This window comes from Dendrobium catenatum, unplaced genomic scaffold, assembly GCF_001605985.2.
Source record: "Dendrobium catenatum unplaced genomic scaffold, ASM160598v2 fragScaff_scaffold_51, whole genome shotgun sequence".
NCBI classification, from domain to species: Eukaryota; Viridiplantae; Streptophyta; class Magnoliopsida; order Asparagales; family Orchidaceae; genus Dendrobium; species Dendrobium catenatum.
This window is the reverse complement of record NW_021318513.1, coordinates 350,591-367,618: the sequence shown is the minus strand read 5'-3', so window position 1 is coordinate 367,618 and position 17,028 is coordinate 350,591. Positions and strand designations below refer to the sequence as shown.

The following is a 17,028-nucleotide window of genomic DNA, read 5'->3' as shown; positions in this document are numbered from 1 at the left end:
TTTGAAATTTGAAATTCAAATTTCAAGAACTTTCCTTATTTGTAAATCTAAATTAGGAAAGTGCATAACTCCAAGTCTATTTGAATTTCAAATTGGATTTGAGTTGTCATTCTCTTTCCTAAATGACATAAATTGATTTGAAAGTTACAAAACCTCTCCCCAAATCCCTCCCTCTCTCTCTTCCTGCCGCCGGCCCTAGCATGGGCTTTGCCCCATTAATTCCCATTAAAGCCCCCCCTCTCTAATTAATTTGAATTCAAAATTCAAATTAGTTTTCCCTCCTATTGTACTCAAAACCTGAAATTATTTTCAGATTTGGGATAAAATTTCTTTTTCTCACCTAGATCTTACCTAATTCCCCCAATCAAGCCTCCCATTTAGAATTAATGTGAATCCCAAGGTTATTCCTGCTGCCATTCACAGTAGGAATCCTTGGAAATCTGAGATTTTTCCCTGCCAAGCTATTACTCAGGCTTTTGGGCAAGTCCTGTGATCCGTCCAAAGGGTTCCTAGCCTTACAAGCTGCTGTCCCTGACTGTCCAGTGCTGTCCAGCATTCCAAGTTGGTGTAATTTGCTGTCCAGAATTTCGGAGTCAAGAAAACTGCTGTCCAGCATCCTTGAGGACTTCCACTACGAAATTGCTGTCTTGGAAACTCCGACCATCCATAGTGCTGCCAGATCTGCTCCTGTTTGCTGATCAGAAATCCCTCAAGTGCTGTCCAAGGCGTTTCTAACCTCAAAGGCTGCTGTCCAAAGTTGTTCAAGGGTCAAAATTGCTGGCCAGGCCTTCCTAGTGACCATCCAAACATTTTTAGTTGCTGTCCAGCCATCCTAGCAGATTTCCTACTGCTGTCTTGCTGTCCAGAGGGTCTCCGATTGCTGTCCAGGAGGTTCCCAAACCTTGTGTTGCTGCCTACTTCTTCCCCAACCTCAAAGTGACTACGCCGGAACTCCGTATTTGTCTTTCCCTTTGGAATATTAAGCGTGCAAATTTCCTTTAAGCAATTCACCCATGCAATTATGTTTCACATCACAAGCTTAGCTCGATTTGGCAGATACTCGACTTGTTTACACTCCTAGCTCAACATAATGAAAATAAAAGGATAATGTTGTCTAATTATTTATGTTATAAATATGATGATAATTTTCTCCCTAATGATAATTAATATTCATGGATTTGGTTATAGAAAAGCATTAGGTTTGGCAGGCAAATGATTATGAACATGTCTAGGCAGAAGCTAAAGAATTACCAGGCAATTGTTTTTTCGTTGTTTGCTGTTTTGAATAATATTTTGGACATATGTAATAAAGTGAGATTTGTAGTGTAATAAAGTGAGATTTGTAGAAAATGGTTTCTTGTTTTTACGTGCTCCAATGTGCTAAGTTTTGTAATTTGCAGCCGATTAAATTCTGGAACATAGAGGATGTTAAAAAAATAAATGTGATTTCAACATACTGTTTTATGATGTGGGTGTTGCATGGTAGTTATTTGATGTTACTTGTCTGATCTATCATCATTAGCAACCTTTAAATTCTTGAATCCTGCTAATTATTTCGTCAAATGCTATCCAATTTCTTTAGGCTTTTAATGTTACCTGATGGTTTGTTTCTTCTATAAGATGAATGTAGTGGTCGCTGGTCTGAATCTTGGATTTACAAATATTGATTGATAAAACTGGAAAGGTTTCTCTATTATGTTTTGCAAGCCTATTGAAATTTTTTATCAACGTATATAGATGGACACTGCGGCAAACATTTGCGCCGATGCCCCTTCTTCCTCTCAAATAACTGGTAATCCTTTTGTATATTCTCATTAGTATTTTCCCTGAATTTTTGCAGGATGATGAGAGATGCTTCGTTTTGAATATTAAAATTATTGAGACATTTTTGCACCTGTTTCCGTGGATCAACAACAGCTCATTTCCAGTTGAGAAATTTCTGGGGTTCATCAAGAGTTCTCTTCTTGGAGAGGTTGACATACCCAACTTTTTTTGGTTTGAAGTTGCCATTTGAAGCGTATTGAACACATCTGATTGAAAACATGTTTGTTTATTCTTGTTGCTTATACTTGCTATCTATTGTCTTTTACTAGCTATACACACAACTCTACTTTCTTCACGTTTGCTAATAACATTAGTGCCTGTATGATAGTTCTCTTCTATTTTTTGGTCACTCGTTCATCCTTATTTGCATAATCTATCATCTTTTCTTTCTTTTTATCTCTCTAATTTAAATGAGAATAGAGGGTTTGTTGCATTAAGATTTACCTTAGCTAATTTTTGTAATATTAATGATCTTTTAGGGCATTTAATGTGTTCTTAATTACAAAGACATAAATGTATCATATATATTTATTAGATGACAGTATATTTAAATAAACATGATGTGTAAATATAGTCTTTTACGAGCAATACACATTAAATGTCTCATTAGTATTTTGTACGTAATTTTATGATCTTTTAGGACATTTAATGTAATTTAATGATCCAAGTATATTTTTAGTTCTAAAATCTGAATATAATCCAAGGGATATATTTATTATTTCTAAAGTTTCTGCAGAATATATGTAAAATTTTGAGAAGAACATTTTTTTACTTTTAAATTATTATTTTTTACCAGAGACTTTTAGTTTATTTTGACTGCGTAGGACAAACTCTAGTTGATTCATATGGTGCATGTGACATTCTTTGACCCGTCAATGGTTTGACGTGGCATATCTTGGGGATGCCTATTGGTTTCTACCAAGTTGACACATGTTCATTAATCCTTGGTTACCTAAAGATGTCATTGTAGAGCACAAATGCAGAGTGAAGACACTTCCCTTTTCATTTTCTCTTCTCCTGAACCTGCTGTGATGAAGGAAGAGCCTTGGGCTTTAATGATGATGAGGACGCCACACTAGATTTGCGCTTGTTGATGCTCCATAGAGGCCTTAGAGCTAGGAGTGTGGTTCGAAATTAGGGCATAGGTGGCACTCTTCTCTCAACCTGGTGGTGCTAAGAACCTGACAGGAGGGTTTTCACCAAGAGCCATACTCATACTCATGTTAAGCAATACGATTGAGCTCAAGCGACGAAGGAGACTTGGAACAAAGAAAGCAGGAGGAAAAGCTTGTTGGTAGCTTAAATCAACATTAAATGTTGCAGATTAAGGCGTAATGGGCAGTTAAGCTTAAGGGAGGAAAGAGGCTTACAAAGGGGGTTTCTTTAGTATTTTGAAAGTGTGCTTGAGTAGCGGGAGATGAGAACCTCAAGGCCTTCTAAAGAAGAGAAGAAGATCTTTATCGCTGCTCAATGGCATTGTCATGTTTTGAAAGGACCCTTTTAGGTTTTAGGATACACTAGAAGAACTAGTTGCATGACTGGTTATTCATGGAGCAAGGAGCAACCAATGAATTCATCTTCTATGAGGAAAAATTAACTGATGTGCAGACTAGGCTTGTACCACTATAGTAATGCTGGTTGACATGACTTGAGGGACCTGTTTTATTGTAGTTTGACTCTTGGTGGCTGACGTTGGCTTGAGCAAACTATTTTTACTTAAGGAAAGTGATATAAAATCATTTTTCTCCCCAAGACCCTGTAAAGAAGGGAAGGTGATCTTTTTCACTGTTGAAAGATGCTGTAGTCTTGAAATGGCCCTTGTTAGGTTTGACCGTTTGGGTAAACACTAGAAGAATCCGTTGTATGACTGATTTATTCGCAGGGTAAGGAAGGATTGATGAATCTGTCTTCTTTGATGGAGATTTAGGTGGCGTGTAGGCTAGTATTGGCCCATTATAGCAATGTTAGTTGATCCAACTTGTGGTCTTGCTTTTCTGTAGTTAAGTTGGTTTATATTCTCTTCAGATCGTAGAGAATGTGCATGTGCAAAGGTTTGATTTTCTAAGGCTATGTTTGTATTCACTAATGCTTCTTGTTTTTTTATTTATATTTTTGTAGGTAGTAAGTGAGACAAAACATGTTTGGGAATTGTGATTTTATTTTTTTGGTTTTGCAAATAGGTGTTGTATCTAGAAATTGTGAAAATGCTTATTAGGGTGTTAGACATTAATTATTGAAACATGTTGAAATGAATGCTTTGATTAATTAAAATAATTATTTGAATTATATTAGATATAATTATGGTAAGTTATTATAATTTATATTAATGAGATATTAGTAAGCTTAAGGCATATTTGTTTGGGTTTTGTTTTCTGTTTGTTTGTTTTTGCTTTCACTTAAAAGGTAAAACAAAAATATTATTTAGATGTATAATTTGTTGCCTATTTTAATAATAGATATTTTTAGAGCAAACTAAATGCACTTCATACAACGTTTTCAAACTAGAAGCACAAATTTAATTTCGTAAAAATAAAAGAGATTAACATAAGTTTTTATTTTTTATTTTTAAAAGATTTTATAATTTGATAATTTTAAAAATTATGTAAATATTCCTTGCCATTTTTATTTAAAATTAATTTGATTTTAATTCGAATTTAAATGATAATAATTAATTATCATTTTGGGTAAACAATTGGGACTATTATAATTAGTTTGTTGATTAATTACTCAGAATAATTTATAAATAAATAATTAATTAATCTAATTTTGGATTAATTAGATTATAGTTAATGTCATTAAAATATTATTAATATTAAATTATGATAAACATGCTTGAGGTATTTAGTTAGTAAATTAATTTATTAGTGTATTCATAATTAAGGAAATCTTTAAGGTTTAAAAGAAATTATTAATATTTTGTTAGTTTCTTGTTGCGATAATTTAAGTTGGAAATTATAATATTTAATTATGGTTACTTATTTGTTGTACTTGATTAGTTATTGAATACCATTTAATTATGATTATTGTTATTTAAAATATTCATTAATTTTTTTGACCAACTAAATATAGGTTAATTTTATGTAATGTTGATTTACCTAAGAATTTAACAAAATTAGGCATGCATATGAGAATTTTTGTTCTAAAATGATTAGGTTTGTAATTGACCCGGACCGAGTTGACCGTAGCATACCATGGATTAGACTTGACTTGGTCATTCAAGAAGTTCTTGATGATCAGCATAAACTCGTGTCGATCTTTCATGCATATGTTTGTTATTTCTTGTTTAATATTTTTCTATAATCAAGCTTGACTTATACTTGACTCGCCAAAATTAATCGAGCGAGTTCTATAACAAGCTAATAAACATGCTAAAAAATTGAGCTGGTTCTTAGCTTCTTGTATTAATAAATAATTTTGCAAGCCTAAGTGAATAACCAATTCAATAAACATGGAATTAGTATCTAATTACTTTTCACCCATTAAACAATATGATTAACAAATCACGTAGCATGCTTTCTTGTAATCATAGAACATCAATAAGCTGGGTTTGCATTAAATGAATATGTAGATTCATTAATAATGAATTAATTAATTTGAAAAAAATCTTATAACTTGAAAATAATTGTAGATTTTTACCTGGAGAAGAACCAATCTTTGGGAAGAAAGTGTACACCAACTTCTCTAAATGTTTGCGACATTTGATTTCATTGAAGTCAAAATGATTTACAACTAAGAAATTCAACAAGGAATAATGCGTAAAATTCTTTGTTGGGGTAGAAGTTATATACGACAAATGTCATTTTTCAAGTGAGTATCTTTTAGTACATCTCGAGGAAAAGCTACTCACTTTGAAAATGTTATTTGTCATTTATAACTTGTAATTATTGCATTGTACTTATTGCATTGTACAATTTTAGCATCATAGTTTTGACTTTCCAAACTTTCAAAATTCTGATTCTTTTCCTCCTTTCAAAGGGGTTCTCATTAGTAACAAATTTCACAACTTCAACAATATTTGTGACCATATCGATTGCAACATTTGCTCGAGTATCATTCTTGGTTTAATCATCAAAAGTGTCTTACTGGTTGCGAATTAAGAGCCAGATGTTGTAAACTATCTAAACATTGAGATGAGATGTTAGACATATCTAAATATTTAGCACCATTCAATCACAAGATTTATGTCATAAAACTGGATATCATATTCATGCCAACATTTAGTATCATACTACAATAAGAACTAGTGATATTTTTACCAAGTTGATGTAGGAGGATTGATTTTTGAATGTCATAAAATATGTTGTGTGATTCATTTTTTAGTTTTGTTCTTAACAATATATACGTACTTGAAAGCTAAATAAATTTTCCTTTCAAAATGGAAAAAAGGAAGAAAGAGCATTAGCTATGCATTGAATTGATAGCTAAGGTTTTTGATATAAACGTAGTGTCAATTCAGAGAGAGGAAAGTATGCAACTTATGTGTCATCTGTGAAATCTAAGTGAGAGTAGCGAGATTTTTTGGATTAGAAGCTCTTACCCATATCAACCTTCTTGAGGCTCTTACCCGCTCACTTCTGCTTCTTCTTTTGATGCATACATTATTTGATTCTTGCATTAGCATATTGTTGAAGCTGCACTTGGGCTATAATGACATGCTGATATATCGCTCATTGATGTTTCAATTATAAGTTGGTTGAGAAGTAGAAGAATATAGACAATATAATCCCCTCCTGTTGGCATGGTGATGCGAGTCACAACCTTAGTGTATTTTTTGCTTAGGTAGGCGACTGGTGAGGTTGTAAGCGATGAAACTCGGAAACATGGAATGAGAGGTGGAAATAATGCGAGCCGGAATTGTGGAAATAACATGAGCCATAATTGTGCAAATAACATCTGATAATAAATAATTACATAATATTTTTATTGAGTAATTAATTAAAGATGCTTGAATTAAATACTATATCAGCTTTGAATGAGCTTAATGTCAAGCTATTAACAAGTTATTTGTTGAACAACATACAAAGCTTTTTTGTGAACATTAATAGCTCTAATCAAGCGTGGTTTATTTGGCCTTTGAGTTCCTACAAAATATTTAAATTTGTTTAATTACTTGTGCGAACTTGAGCTAGTATTAATCAAGTTGAATTTGAGTTGTTCATTGAGTGCATTGGTTCACTTACAACCCTACCGTAGATGGGACGTGAACATGAAATAATGCACAATCTTAGGTTGATGGTTTGCCTTTCATTTTCTGATGGCAACATTCAAGTAGATGTTTGCTCTTACTTTCTTTTGCCATAAATAATTTTCATGTTCTTTAAAACTATGAAACAAAGGTCATTTATATCACTTATGACGGACAGAATAATAGTAGTTTAATAATAACAAAAAAGCAAAGTATTTTAGTCTTCGGTGGTTGTAAGAATCAGACTTTATTGCTCCATTATCCTTTTTTTTTCTCTGGTCCTTCTATGTGTGCCAATTGTTAACAATTTTTCTGTTTGTACTGACATTTTTTCTCTTCTGAACCTTGATTTCTTTTTCTTACGGTACTGATTACACAAATTCTATCTTTTGTTATAACTTTTTCTCAAAAGTTTGTTAGTGATCTTTTGAATATTGTTAGATAATTCTTAATGATATAACGGTAAAAATTTAGATAATTTTATTATTCTCTTACATGAGAAGCTGATTTGATGGAATCTATCCTGCAGGTTGTTAGCAGTTCTTCCTCTAATAAGGCATTATTGGAAAAGCATTTATGCTCAATTTTGCCGTTTATTCCAGGGCTGATTTCACGAGCTACGTGCGGTTGGAGCACTTCTCTTTTAAAGGTTAATTTTTGCATATCTCAAAGAATCCTTGCTTTGTTTCTAATATGTTACTTAGCAGTTCATTGGAGTGAATGCAGTGTATGGAGTAGTCTTATCTTATTTTTTCATCATATTATTAGAATACCGTGTCATGATTATTCGACAAGTTTTATACTAGCTGTTGACTACCTAACCCAACACTCCATTTTTCTCATCCAGGACTTGGGACTTGACAACAACAATGTTTAAATTTAAGAGTCACCTTAGATGGTTTGGTCACATAAAACGATGGCCTTCCGATGACCCGGTTAGGAAAGTAGATGTATTAAATTTTTCTTATGTCAAGAAAGTTAAAGGTAGACATAAAAAGACTGGTCATAAAATATTAGAAAAATGATTCATGTAGTCGACCCCACGTAGTGGGATAAAGGCTTGTTGTTGTTGTTATTATTATTAGAATACTTGTTCTTTACCTATTCATTGAAGTTTCTAACGTTGTATTATTAGAAATGGCTCAAGGATAGTTCAGATGACATTTAATTATAAAATTTTCTAGCACCCATTCAGTGGGGAGGTACTCAGTTAATATAATTATACTTAGCACTCGAAAATTTTCTTTATGAGTTAAATAGTTCATTGTTTAGGTTGTGCGTTAGTTTCGTAAATACTAAATTTTGGCTGACATGTATGTAATTTTTCTTAAATAAATTTGGATTCATGCCGGGTAGGTCGACTATGGAAGCCATACATTTATTAAGAGGTTTGATGGAGAAATATAGAGAAAATGAGGAGGATCTACATATGATATTTATTGATTTAGAAAAAGCATATGATAAAGTTCCAAGAGAAGTGCTATGGAGAGTTCTTGAAGAGAAAGGAGTTAACAACGCTTATATTCAAATCATTAAAGATATGTATGCAGGAGCTATTACTTGTGTTCAAACACAAGGTGGTTTGACCAAGTAATTCCCTATTTTGGTTGGGTTACGTCAAGGATCAACCACTCATCCACCTGAGCATCCTCATAAAGAAAGGTAGAGGCAGTCCTAAAAAGGCTTGGTTAGAAAATATTAGAAATGATATTTCTTTATTAAATGTAAACGAGATTTTGACTTTTAATAGGACACTATGGAGAAAAAGGATTCATGTAGGCGACCCCACGTAGTGGGATAAAAGGCTTGATGTTGTTTTTGTTGTATGTATGTAATTTTTCTATATATTTATTGCATGTTGTGCTTGCCATATTTATTTTAGAAAAATTTCAATCCTTTCCATGACTGCCTAAGTGCTGTTTAAGTTATTTTTATGCTACTTTTTTGTAATGTTGAAGCATTTTAAATGGAAAAACTGACACAATTTGGCTGTGAGTGCAGGCCTTTACTGTTGCATTTAAAGATTGCAGAATAGATTCTCAGTTTTCTCTGTTGTATTTAGGTGCAATAAAAGAAATGATGCTTCCTGTAAGTTCATATTTTTAAGCAGTTCCTGTATTGATTTTTCTATGATAACTCTTTTGTTTTAGCTGCTATTGGTTGGAAGTAAAGTAGGTATAAAGTATTCCAAATGTAGAGGTTTTGAAAATTTTGATGTTTGGTTGGATGAAAATGGAACACTAAGTAAATGTATTGTTAATCATTTTAATTCATTTTTGAGGTAAACTAAACTCGCCCAGCATTGAGCGAGAACCGTTTACACGTCAAGCAAGCTCGCTTGACCGCCGCTACCTTCCATCGCCCACCATTGTCGGCTGCTGCCATCTGCCGACCACCACTGGCTGCCGCCGCCACCCTGTCAACAGCCACCTTCAGCACCATTGCCGCAACCACCAACACTACTGGCGGCACTATTGCCGCATCCACCATCACTACCGGCACCATCGCCGAGTGTCGCCACCTCCACTGGCTACCACTATTCTCCGCCGACCACCACCGCAACCATCCGCCACCGGTCACCACCATCGCCACCCGGCGCACGCTACCATTTTTGTACTTTACTGTCTTTACACTACATTCATTTTACTTCAAACCAAACAAGAAAAAACTTTCACTTGCATTTACTTTACACTGCATTCTTTTTCAAGCTAACCAAACAACCCCTTAGTTGAAAGTTTTTTTTTTTCAATTGAAGACATTTGGGGCTTTGTCTTATGTGGCTTGTCTTAAATTAAGCAAATGTTTAATCAATGTTGAACTTGCAGTAACCCTCTAAATCTAAACTTTTCCTTTATTTGTTTCTTTGTTTTCATAGACAACAAGTCGCAGTATGCTGTTGACCAATCATCCAGAAATGTTAGGCTTTCAGATTGATTGGCTTCATGAGCTTCCCAGGATCCTTTGTTGTGTTGGTGATAAACATGCAAATATTTCAAAAGTATGTTTTGCTTTATGCTCTTGCTTTTGCGGTATTCCTTTGCCTGACTGGCACTCAATTTAATAGTATTCACATCATTTCTTTCTTTTTTATTCTTTTATAATTGATCTCTCTATAATCTTGATGAGAATTGCTGAAGTATGACTTTTGAGGCAGCTTGCCTTTTAACTTGTGACATCTCTGCTTATATTCATGCATATTATTCTCTCTTTGTTTTTGCAAATCAATAATTCTGAGAATGCTGATCATTTATGTCATACAAATCTTAAGGTTTTCTTGTTTTCCAATTCTGCTGTCTATGCTTTCATTTGTGGTTCATGCTTTATCTGATTCATGTCTTGTATCTCATGTTTTTTCTACTACGTTTTTGGGGTGGATCAGCCCTTTTGCCTTTTTTTTTTTTATAAGTTGGTTTTTCCGGTAAGATAATGGCTTTCTAAAACAGAAATTCGTTGTAAGGGTAGTATGTTTAATGTGGAGAAGTGATTTACGTATGGAGAGGATATTATGGATGTTTAAAGGTAAATTTTAAAAAATCACAGTAAGACTTATGATGTTGTATGAACTTGACTATTGGTTTGTAAAAAATGTTATTGATAACTATGATGAGTTTAACAAAATGAGAATTTTAAGATTTATATGTGACAAAATTAGGAAAGTTAAATTAATACAACTACAACAACAAGCCTTTGTCCCACTATGTGGATTCGGCTACATGAATAATTTTTCACCATTAAAGGATTCATGTCATGATTATTGATGCATGCATACTTTAGTTTATGTTCGTTTTATTGTAATATGAATATTATAATGTTTGTTTCATTTTTTTTTTTATGCTATCCAATGATGGAGAACATCCAATGATCATGGTAGGATGTGCTTGGGCATGGAAAACCTTGGGTGTGCTAGCTTCTTTGGTCTTTGGGCTGCTTGCTGTCTCTCGAGTTGGGCTTTGGCTGCATTGGTTTTGAACTGGAAAATTGAGAGCTACTTGGCTCTAGCTCATTAATGCTTGAGCTGATATTTGGTTCATTATTTGGTGGAGTAATTGCACTATTTAGCTCATTAGTATGAAAAGGTATTCTTCTTTTAGCTCATTATGTGGAGTTGGAGCTTGCCTCTTCCCCTTCTTTGTGCCCCCCTCGGTTTCTCCCTTGTGTTGTTTCCCGTGGCTAGTTCTCCTCCCTTTGCTGGGTGTTGGTTCCGGTCCCCTGTGTTGTCTTTTTGGTTTCTTCTGTGGCTATTTTCCCGTGGCTGCCTCTACCCGGTTTCTGTGGTGTCTCTTCGGGTGCTGTTTTGTGTTGCCTGTTGTCCTTCCTCTTCCCCTTACCTGATTGGTTCGGTTGGAGGTAGAAGTTGGCTATTTGGCTCCCCTTTTTCTCTTATAAATTAGAGAGGTTTTTGTGATGAAAAGGTTGTTGATTAACTTGAGATAAATCTCTAAAAAACTGAGGGTTTCTTCTCTTCTCTTGGAAAAGCTTGAGAGCTTGTTCCAATTATCTCTTCCTCCTCTCTATTTCGTCTTGGCTTCTAATCTCTTCTTCTCTATGCAAGTTCGACTCCACTTGTATCATTCTTCTTGAGCTTTCGGAAGTGTTTGTTGGCAGAATTTGGTGACATTTGCTGGAGGAGTTTGGTTGGATGTTGAACCTTGTTGCTGTGGTGGACCCTTGGTTTGCAAGCCCTAAGCACTTATCATATTTTTCCCACTTTTCGTTGCATGTGAGGAACCCGCTTGCCGGTTGCTCTGAGGATAGTATTTTTATTTTATAATTTTGTTTTGATTGTTCGACTTTTTGTTTGTTTTGGTATTTTGGATGTTTGCATTCTAGATTGAATCGAGTTGGTTTCAATTGTCCAACTGTTCTCCTATCTTGACTTTTCTTTCTAGTTTGCCTGCATCAATTATTCAACAAGTTTTATGCTGGTTGTCGGCTACCTAACACAACCCTCCACTTTTCTCATCCAGGACTTAGGACTTGTCAACGATAGGAATGATAAATTAATAAATGATTATATTAAAGAAATGCTGGAGTTACATCTATTTAAGATAAGGTGACTACAAATGGACTTTGTTGTTTTGAGCATGCATGATGAATGATAGAAATAGCGTCTATTAGATAAGTAGATAAAATTAAATGTCAGATGATTAGATATAAAAATAAGTTCAACAGAAATTACATGGATACAAGTTCTTTATAACGATTTTCAAAGAATGTATTATATACACACATGTTTATATTCGTTGTTGAACTAGAAAAGAGGAGCGAGATGGTAGTTTAATTACTGGCATTAATGAAATTTCTATTAATTCACTTTTTGTTTACAAGGCTTATCAATAGACAACTGGAGCATTGTGATGTGCGATTTCTTTCTTAAATTTTTTCTACAATGCCAATAATTTTTTGTGTTTAACTTTGTCTATATTCATTGCTGGACATGGAGAGATGATAGAGTTAAGTATTTGCATTAATTGCAATTCTAATAATAATTTTTTTTTTGTCTACAAGGCTTGTATATGTTTGCATATTTATTGGTATGCCTTTTCTAATTTAGATTAGTTTTCTAGGCAATTTTGAAGTTGCTTTTATCTATTGGGCAATCTTGTATACTGAACTCTCCTCTTGCTTTGGAGTATGATCACTTGCAGTTGCTTTTGACAGGCTTTTACAGCAGAAGTAAGTCTTCCATGAAAGGGTGTAACTTGCATCTTTAGGCGCATGTTTCATTTTCTTGGCTCAGTTGTAATTTCATTTCTGCTGCTTTTTCTGTAATCATTATCCTCATGAATTTTTGCTCTCGATTTGTAGGTATTGATGATGACATAATCCTTGGACCTTTTATAAAACTACCCGTTGATTGCCAAGAACTTGCCATCTGGTGCCTCTATTATTTTTCAAGCATAAGCTTTGATTTGCTGGAGTCATTGGCTTTGTGCTGCTTAAGTAAGCTACTTATACTTCCTTATTTTTGTGCACCTAGGATGTACCATTTACTCATAAGTGTGCATTTCTTGGTTTATTTGGTTTATGTAAAAATTTATGAGCAACCCTAGTTGCCTATGACCAAGAAATATCTCAAAACATCCCATCAGGGAGCAATTTGTTGAGAATGGTTACCTATGAACAAATTTAAATTGGAAGCTAGAGAACAAAACATTCAGTTTACATGTCTCTTAATCTGGTTGACATAAAATATTTGGCAGTATTATATATAAATATTAGTCGATTTAATTTTGAAATGAACTTGATGCAATGGTAACTAATCTACAAGTATTTCCTACGCTACTAAGAGGGATTTTTAAAATTTCTGCAAGCAGTCCAAAGACAATGATGGAATAATGACACTTTTATTGGTCAGCATTATGAATTCATTTTGCATTCAATCCTATTGAGTAAATGAACCGAAATCCAGCATTACAAATTTAGAACACTTTTATGTTCTAAAAAGTTGAATATTCAAGGAATAAACAACAAAAGTTTTAGTCTAGTACTAGCAAACAAAAGTTGAAGAATATTTCAATTCATCTTTCTCTATAAGTTGCTGAACGCCACGCAAAAAAATGTGTTCTTTGATGTTGAATCTACAAATAATGAAAGGTAAAGTTATAGCATGTCTGAAAATAAGTTTACCCAATAAAATAATTAGAATTTCATATGAATAGACTTTGATAAGTTAACCGATGATTGGCTATGAGATGAATGTATGTGATAACATTATCTTTTGTAATGTTAGTATCTTGATGGAATAAGTGGTTGAAACAAAATAGTATGAAGGCAAATCATGTGTAGCTTTAATTGGGTGCCATGCAACGATCCAAAGTTTGTTTTATAGTTTGAAGGCAAATCATGGGTAGCTTTAATTGGGGGTGTTATACAATGATCCCAAGTCTCTTTGATTGCATTTTAGTTAAAAAGAATGTATTGTTCATGTTTTATATTTCATAATTTTTTATTTTGTTTTATTTTTTGTCACATTAAATTGATTGCATCATTATTACACCAATTATATTATGTTTGAATAAAATTAGTATTTATTACGTGACTTACGTCAATTGGTTTAACTCCAGTTGAACCATCGAACTATTGACCTCTTCTTTATCCGGTTCATTGTCCTGTTCGATTTTCACAACCTTGAATATTAGAAGCAACAGAGAGTTTATATGATGCAAGCACTGCCACCCCCCCTCCCCTTTTGGGATGATTTTTTTTTTTTTTTGGGGGGGGGGGGGGTGCGGATGGCTGTTCGGTTCCTGCTCCCTGGCTGTCCTGGTTCCCGTGCTTTGGCTGTTCGGTTCCTGCTCCTTGGCTGTCCCAGTTACCTTGCTTTGACTGTTCAGTTCCTGCTCCCTGGCTGTCCCGGTTCTCCTTGCTTTGGCTGTTCGGTTCCTACTCCTTGGTTGTCCCAATTCTCTTGCTTTGGTTGTTCGGTTCCTGCTCCTTGGCTGTCTCGGTTCCCCTTGCTTTGGCTATTCGGTTGCTGCTGCTGTCCCTTGGCTTTGCCCTGTTCTGGTTGGCTGTTTTGAGCGGCTGCTTGGGTGTCTTTTGGGCTCCTTTTTCCCTATTTATAGGGGCTGTTTGTGGCTGTCTAAAAGAGAGTTATGTGATGATTTTTGGAGAAAACCTGAGGGTTTCTCTAGCTTGCGAGCTAGCTTCTTTCCCTTTCTCCTCTTAAACTTTGTCTCAGACTTCTAATCCCGTTCTTCTACATGGTAACCCTTCCATTGTATCTTTCTTCCCTTTAAAAATTTGTAATGTGTCGTAGTGTCTTGTTTAAGTTTGTTTTGTCATATTTAAGTTATTTGGAAAGGAAGCGATTATTTGCATGCCTACTAGTAGGCTTCTCGTTTTTTTGGTTGCATCAATTTGGTATTAGAGCCTTAGGTTGTAGTGGGTCTTCCTTTCTTTGAGTCTTTAAAAGAAAAAATAGAAAATCATGATATAATACAATCTATTGTTGACGAAAATCAACCAAGTGATCTTGAAGTCTCAATTCCAACAAGCAGACAGGTTCCACCGCAAGGAAGCTCTACTGATCCAATCTAGAACGAACTCTTCAAAATTCAAGAAAAATGTTTGTGTGTGGAAAAATATGAAAAGAGAAAGAGTCAAATGCAAGCTCAATTTATTCATGAAAAAAAAAAAATCCAGAGAAAGTATGCAGCTTTACTTTCAGAGTTGGATGTGGCTCTTTCGACATGTCATGGAAGTTCTGAAGTTATCTCATCGGAAGATGATAATTCTCTCCCAAAGGAGAATTGATGTTCGGCTCTTGCTCCCTGGCTGTCCCTGTTCCCTTGCTTTGGATGTTCGGTTCCTACTCCCTGGCTATCCCGGTTCTCCTTGCTTTGGCTTTTCATTTCCTGGTCATTGGCTAGCCCGGTTCCCCTTGCTTTGCCTGTTCGGTTGCAGCTGTTGTCCCTTGCCTTTCCCCAGTTCTGGTTGGCTGTTTTGGGCGGCTGCTTGGGTGTCTTTTGCGTTCCTTTTTCCCTATTTATAGGGGCTGTTTGTGGTTGTTTAAAAGAGAGTTATGTGATGATTTTTGGAGAAAAAACCTGAGGGTTTCTCTAGCTTGCGAGCTAGCTTCTTTCCCTTTCTCCTCTTAAACTTCGTCTCGAACTTCTAATCCCGTTCTTCTCTCCATGGTAACCCTTCCATTGTATCATTCTTCTCTTTAAAAAATTGTGATGTGTCGTAGTGTCTTGTTTAAGTTTGTTTTGTCATATTTAAGTTATTTGAAAAGGAAGCGATTATTTGCATACCTAGTAGGCTTCTCGTTTTTTTGGTTGCATCATTATATCACCAATATTCTTAACAGTAAGAAGATTATTACGCGCAATAACTGGGCTGGATTATTCATCTTGCTTGTAGGTGCAGGCGAATCTATCGCTGGGCTAGCAACTCATTGAGGCACTAATTCTAATGCTGGATCTAAAGTTTTTACTAAAGTAGTAGTCTGAAGTGCCATCATTGCAGTAGAAGATAAGTTTTTATTTGATGAATGTCCCCACCATCTCAATTACTAGCAGATTTTTGCAGCTTGGGTGTGCCCTGAAGCATCCTAAGAAGTTGTAGCAAAAATATTTACAAGAAGAACAATATGAAGGAATGCCTTCAACTCCATCTTCTGCTAGTAGCCAATAGTTGTGGAATAAATCTAAATTTCCTTAAGGGTAGTAACATCCATTTAAACTGGTTCTAGCTCCTTACGGTTTGGATAGCCTAGCTGTAGCTACATCAACTTGAATGGTTTACCATAGATTGAGCTAAGAGAAAATAGAATGGATCTGTTATAGATTGAGCTAAGAGAAAATAGAATGGATCTGTTTAAGCAGTGAATCAATAGAAAGAAAAAAAAATCCAAACTAGAGTAAGAAAAGGTTCCTCATAATTATCAAATTAGGTGACCATTTAAGTATACATATTGGGAAGTCATCGATATAGTATCATCCTTGAGAAAAGATTATTGAGTAATTTGATTTTTGGGATAACTTAATTAGAATGTGATGAGAATCAATCAGTCCAATAATGTAACCCCAATCAAATACAGATTGACTGTGAATCTATAAACAATCTTCATACTAGGACATCCCCAAGAAACTTGTTATTCAATGTGAAAGAAAAGGCTATGTCAAATCTGAGATCTCCTTGTTAGACAAAATGAGTGCTAATTTATCTTGAAAGGAGATGACAGCTTGTGATGAGATGTTTTGGGCTCTTAATAAAAAATAGGCGGGGAAGTGAGAAGTGGAGTTAGTAGCAGATTAAGCCTCTTCCCTTTCAACGATAAAAGATGATCGAGGAGCATATGATGAGGGCGATTCCACAGATGGAGAAGCCCAAGGAGCGAGAGCAGTCATAGGGGGAAGCATCACAATGCGATAGCACCTGATCAGAACTCATTTGTGGAATGGATAAAGCAGATATTGAGGAATTTGGAGCCTGAGGAAACAAGGAGGCACGGCTCTAGGCATGAGGCATAGAGTAGAAATTGTAATAAGCTTGCTAATATTGTAAGTACA

The 17,028-nt window shown here is 34.8% G+C and overlaps 1 protein-coding gene across 1 annotated transcript in view; it reads left to right on the top strand.

Moving 5' to 3' along the window:
- LOC110106252 overlaps positions 1-17,028 on the top strand; it is a 50,617-nt gene that overhangs the window by 21,380 nt on the left and 12,209 nt on the right. Inside the window, exons 10-15 of the mRNA XM_028694187.1 lie at positions 1,841-1,972; positions 7,539-7,658; positions 9,011-9,097; positions 9,885-10,007; positions 12,577-12,685; positions 12,818-12,952. Coding sequence (XP_028550020.1) covers positions 1,841-1,972; positions 7,539-7,658; positions 9,011-9,097; positions 9,885-10,007; positions 12,577-12,685; positions 12,818-12,952 — 706 coding nt within the window. The remainder of the gene's footprint in view (positions 1-1,840; positions 1,973-7,538; positions 7,659-9,010; positions 9,098-9,884; positions 10,008-12,576; positions 12,686-12,817; positions 12,953-17,028) is intronic.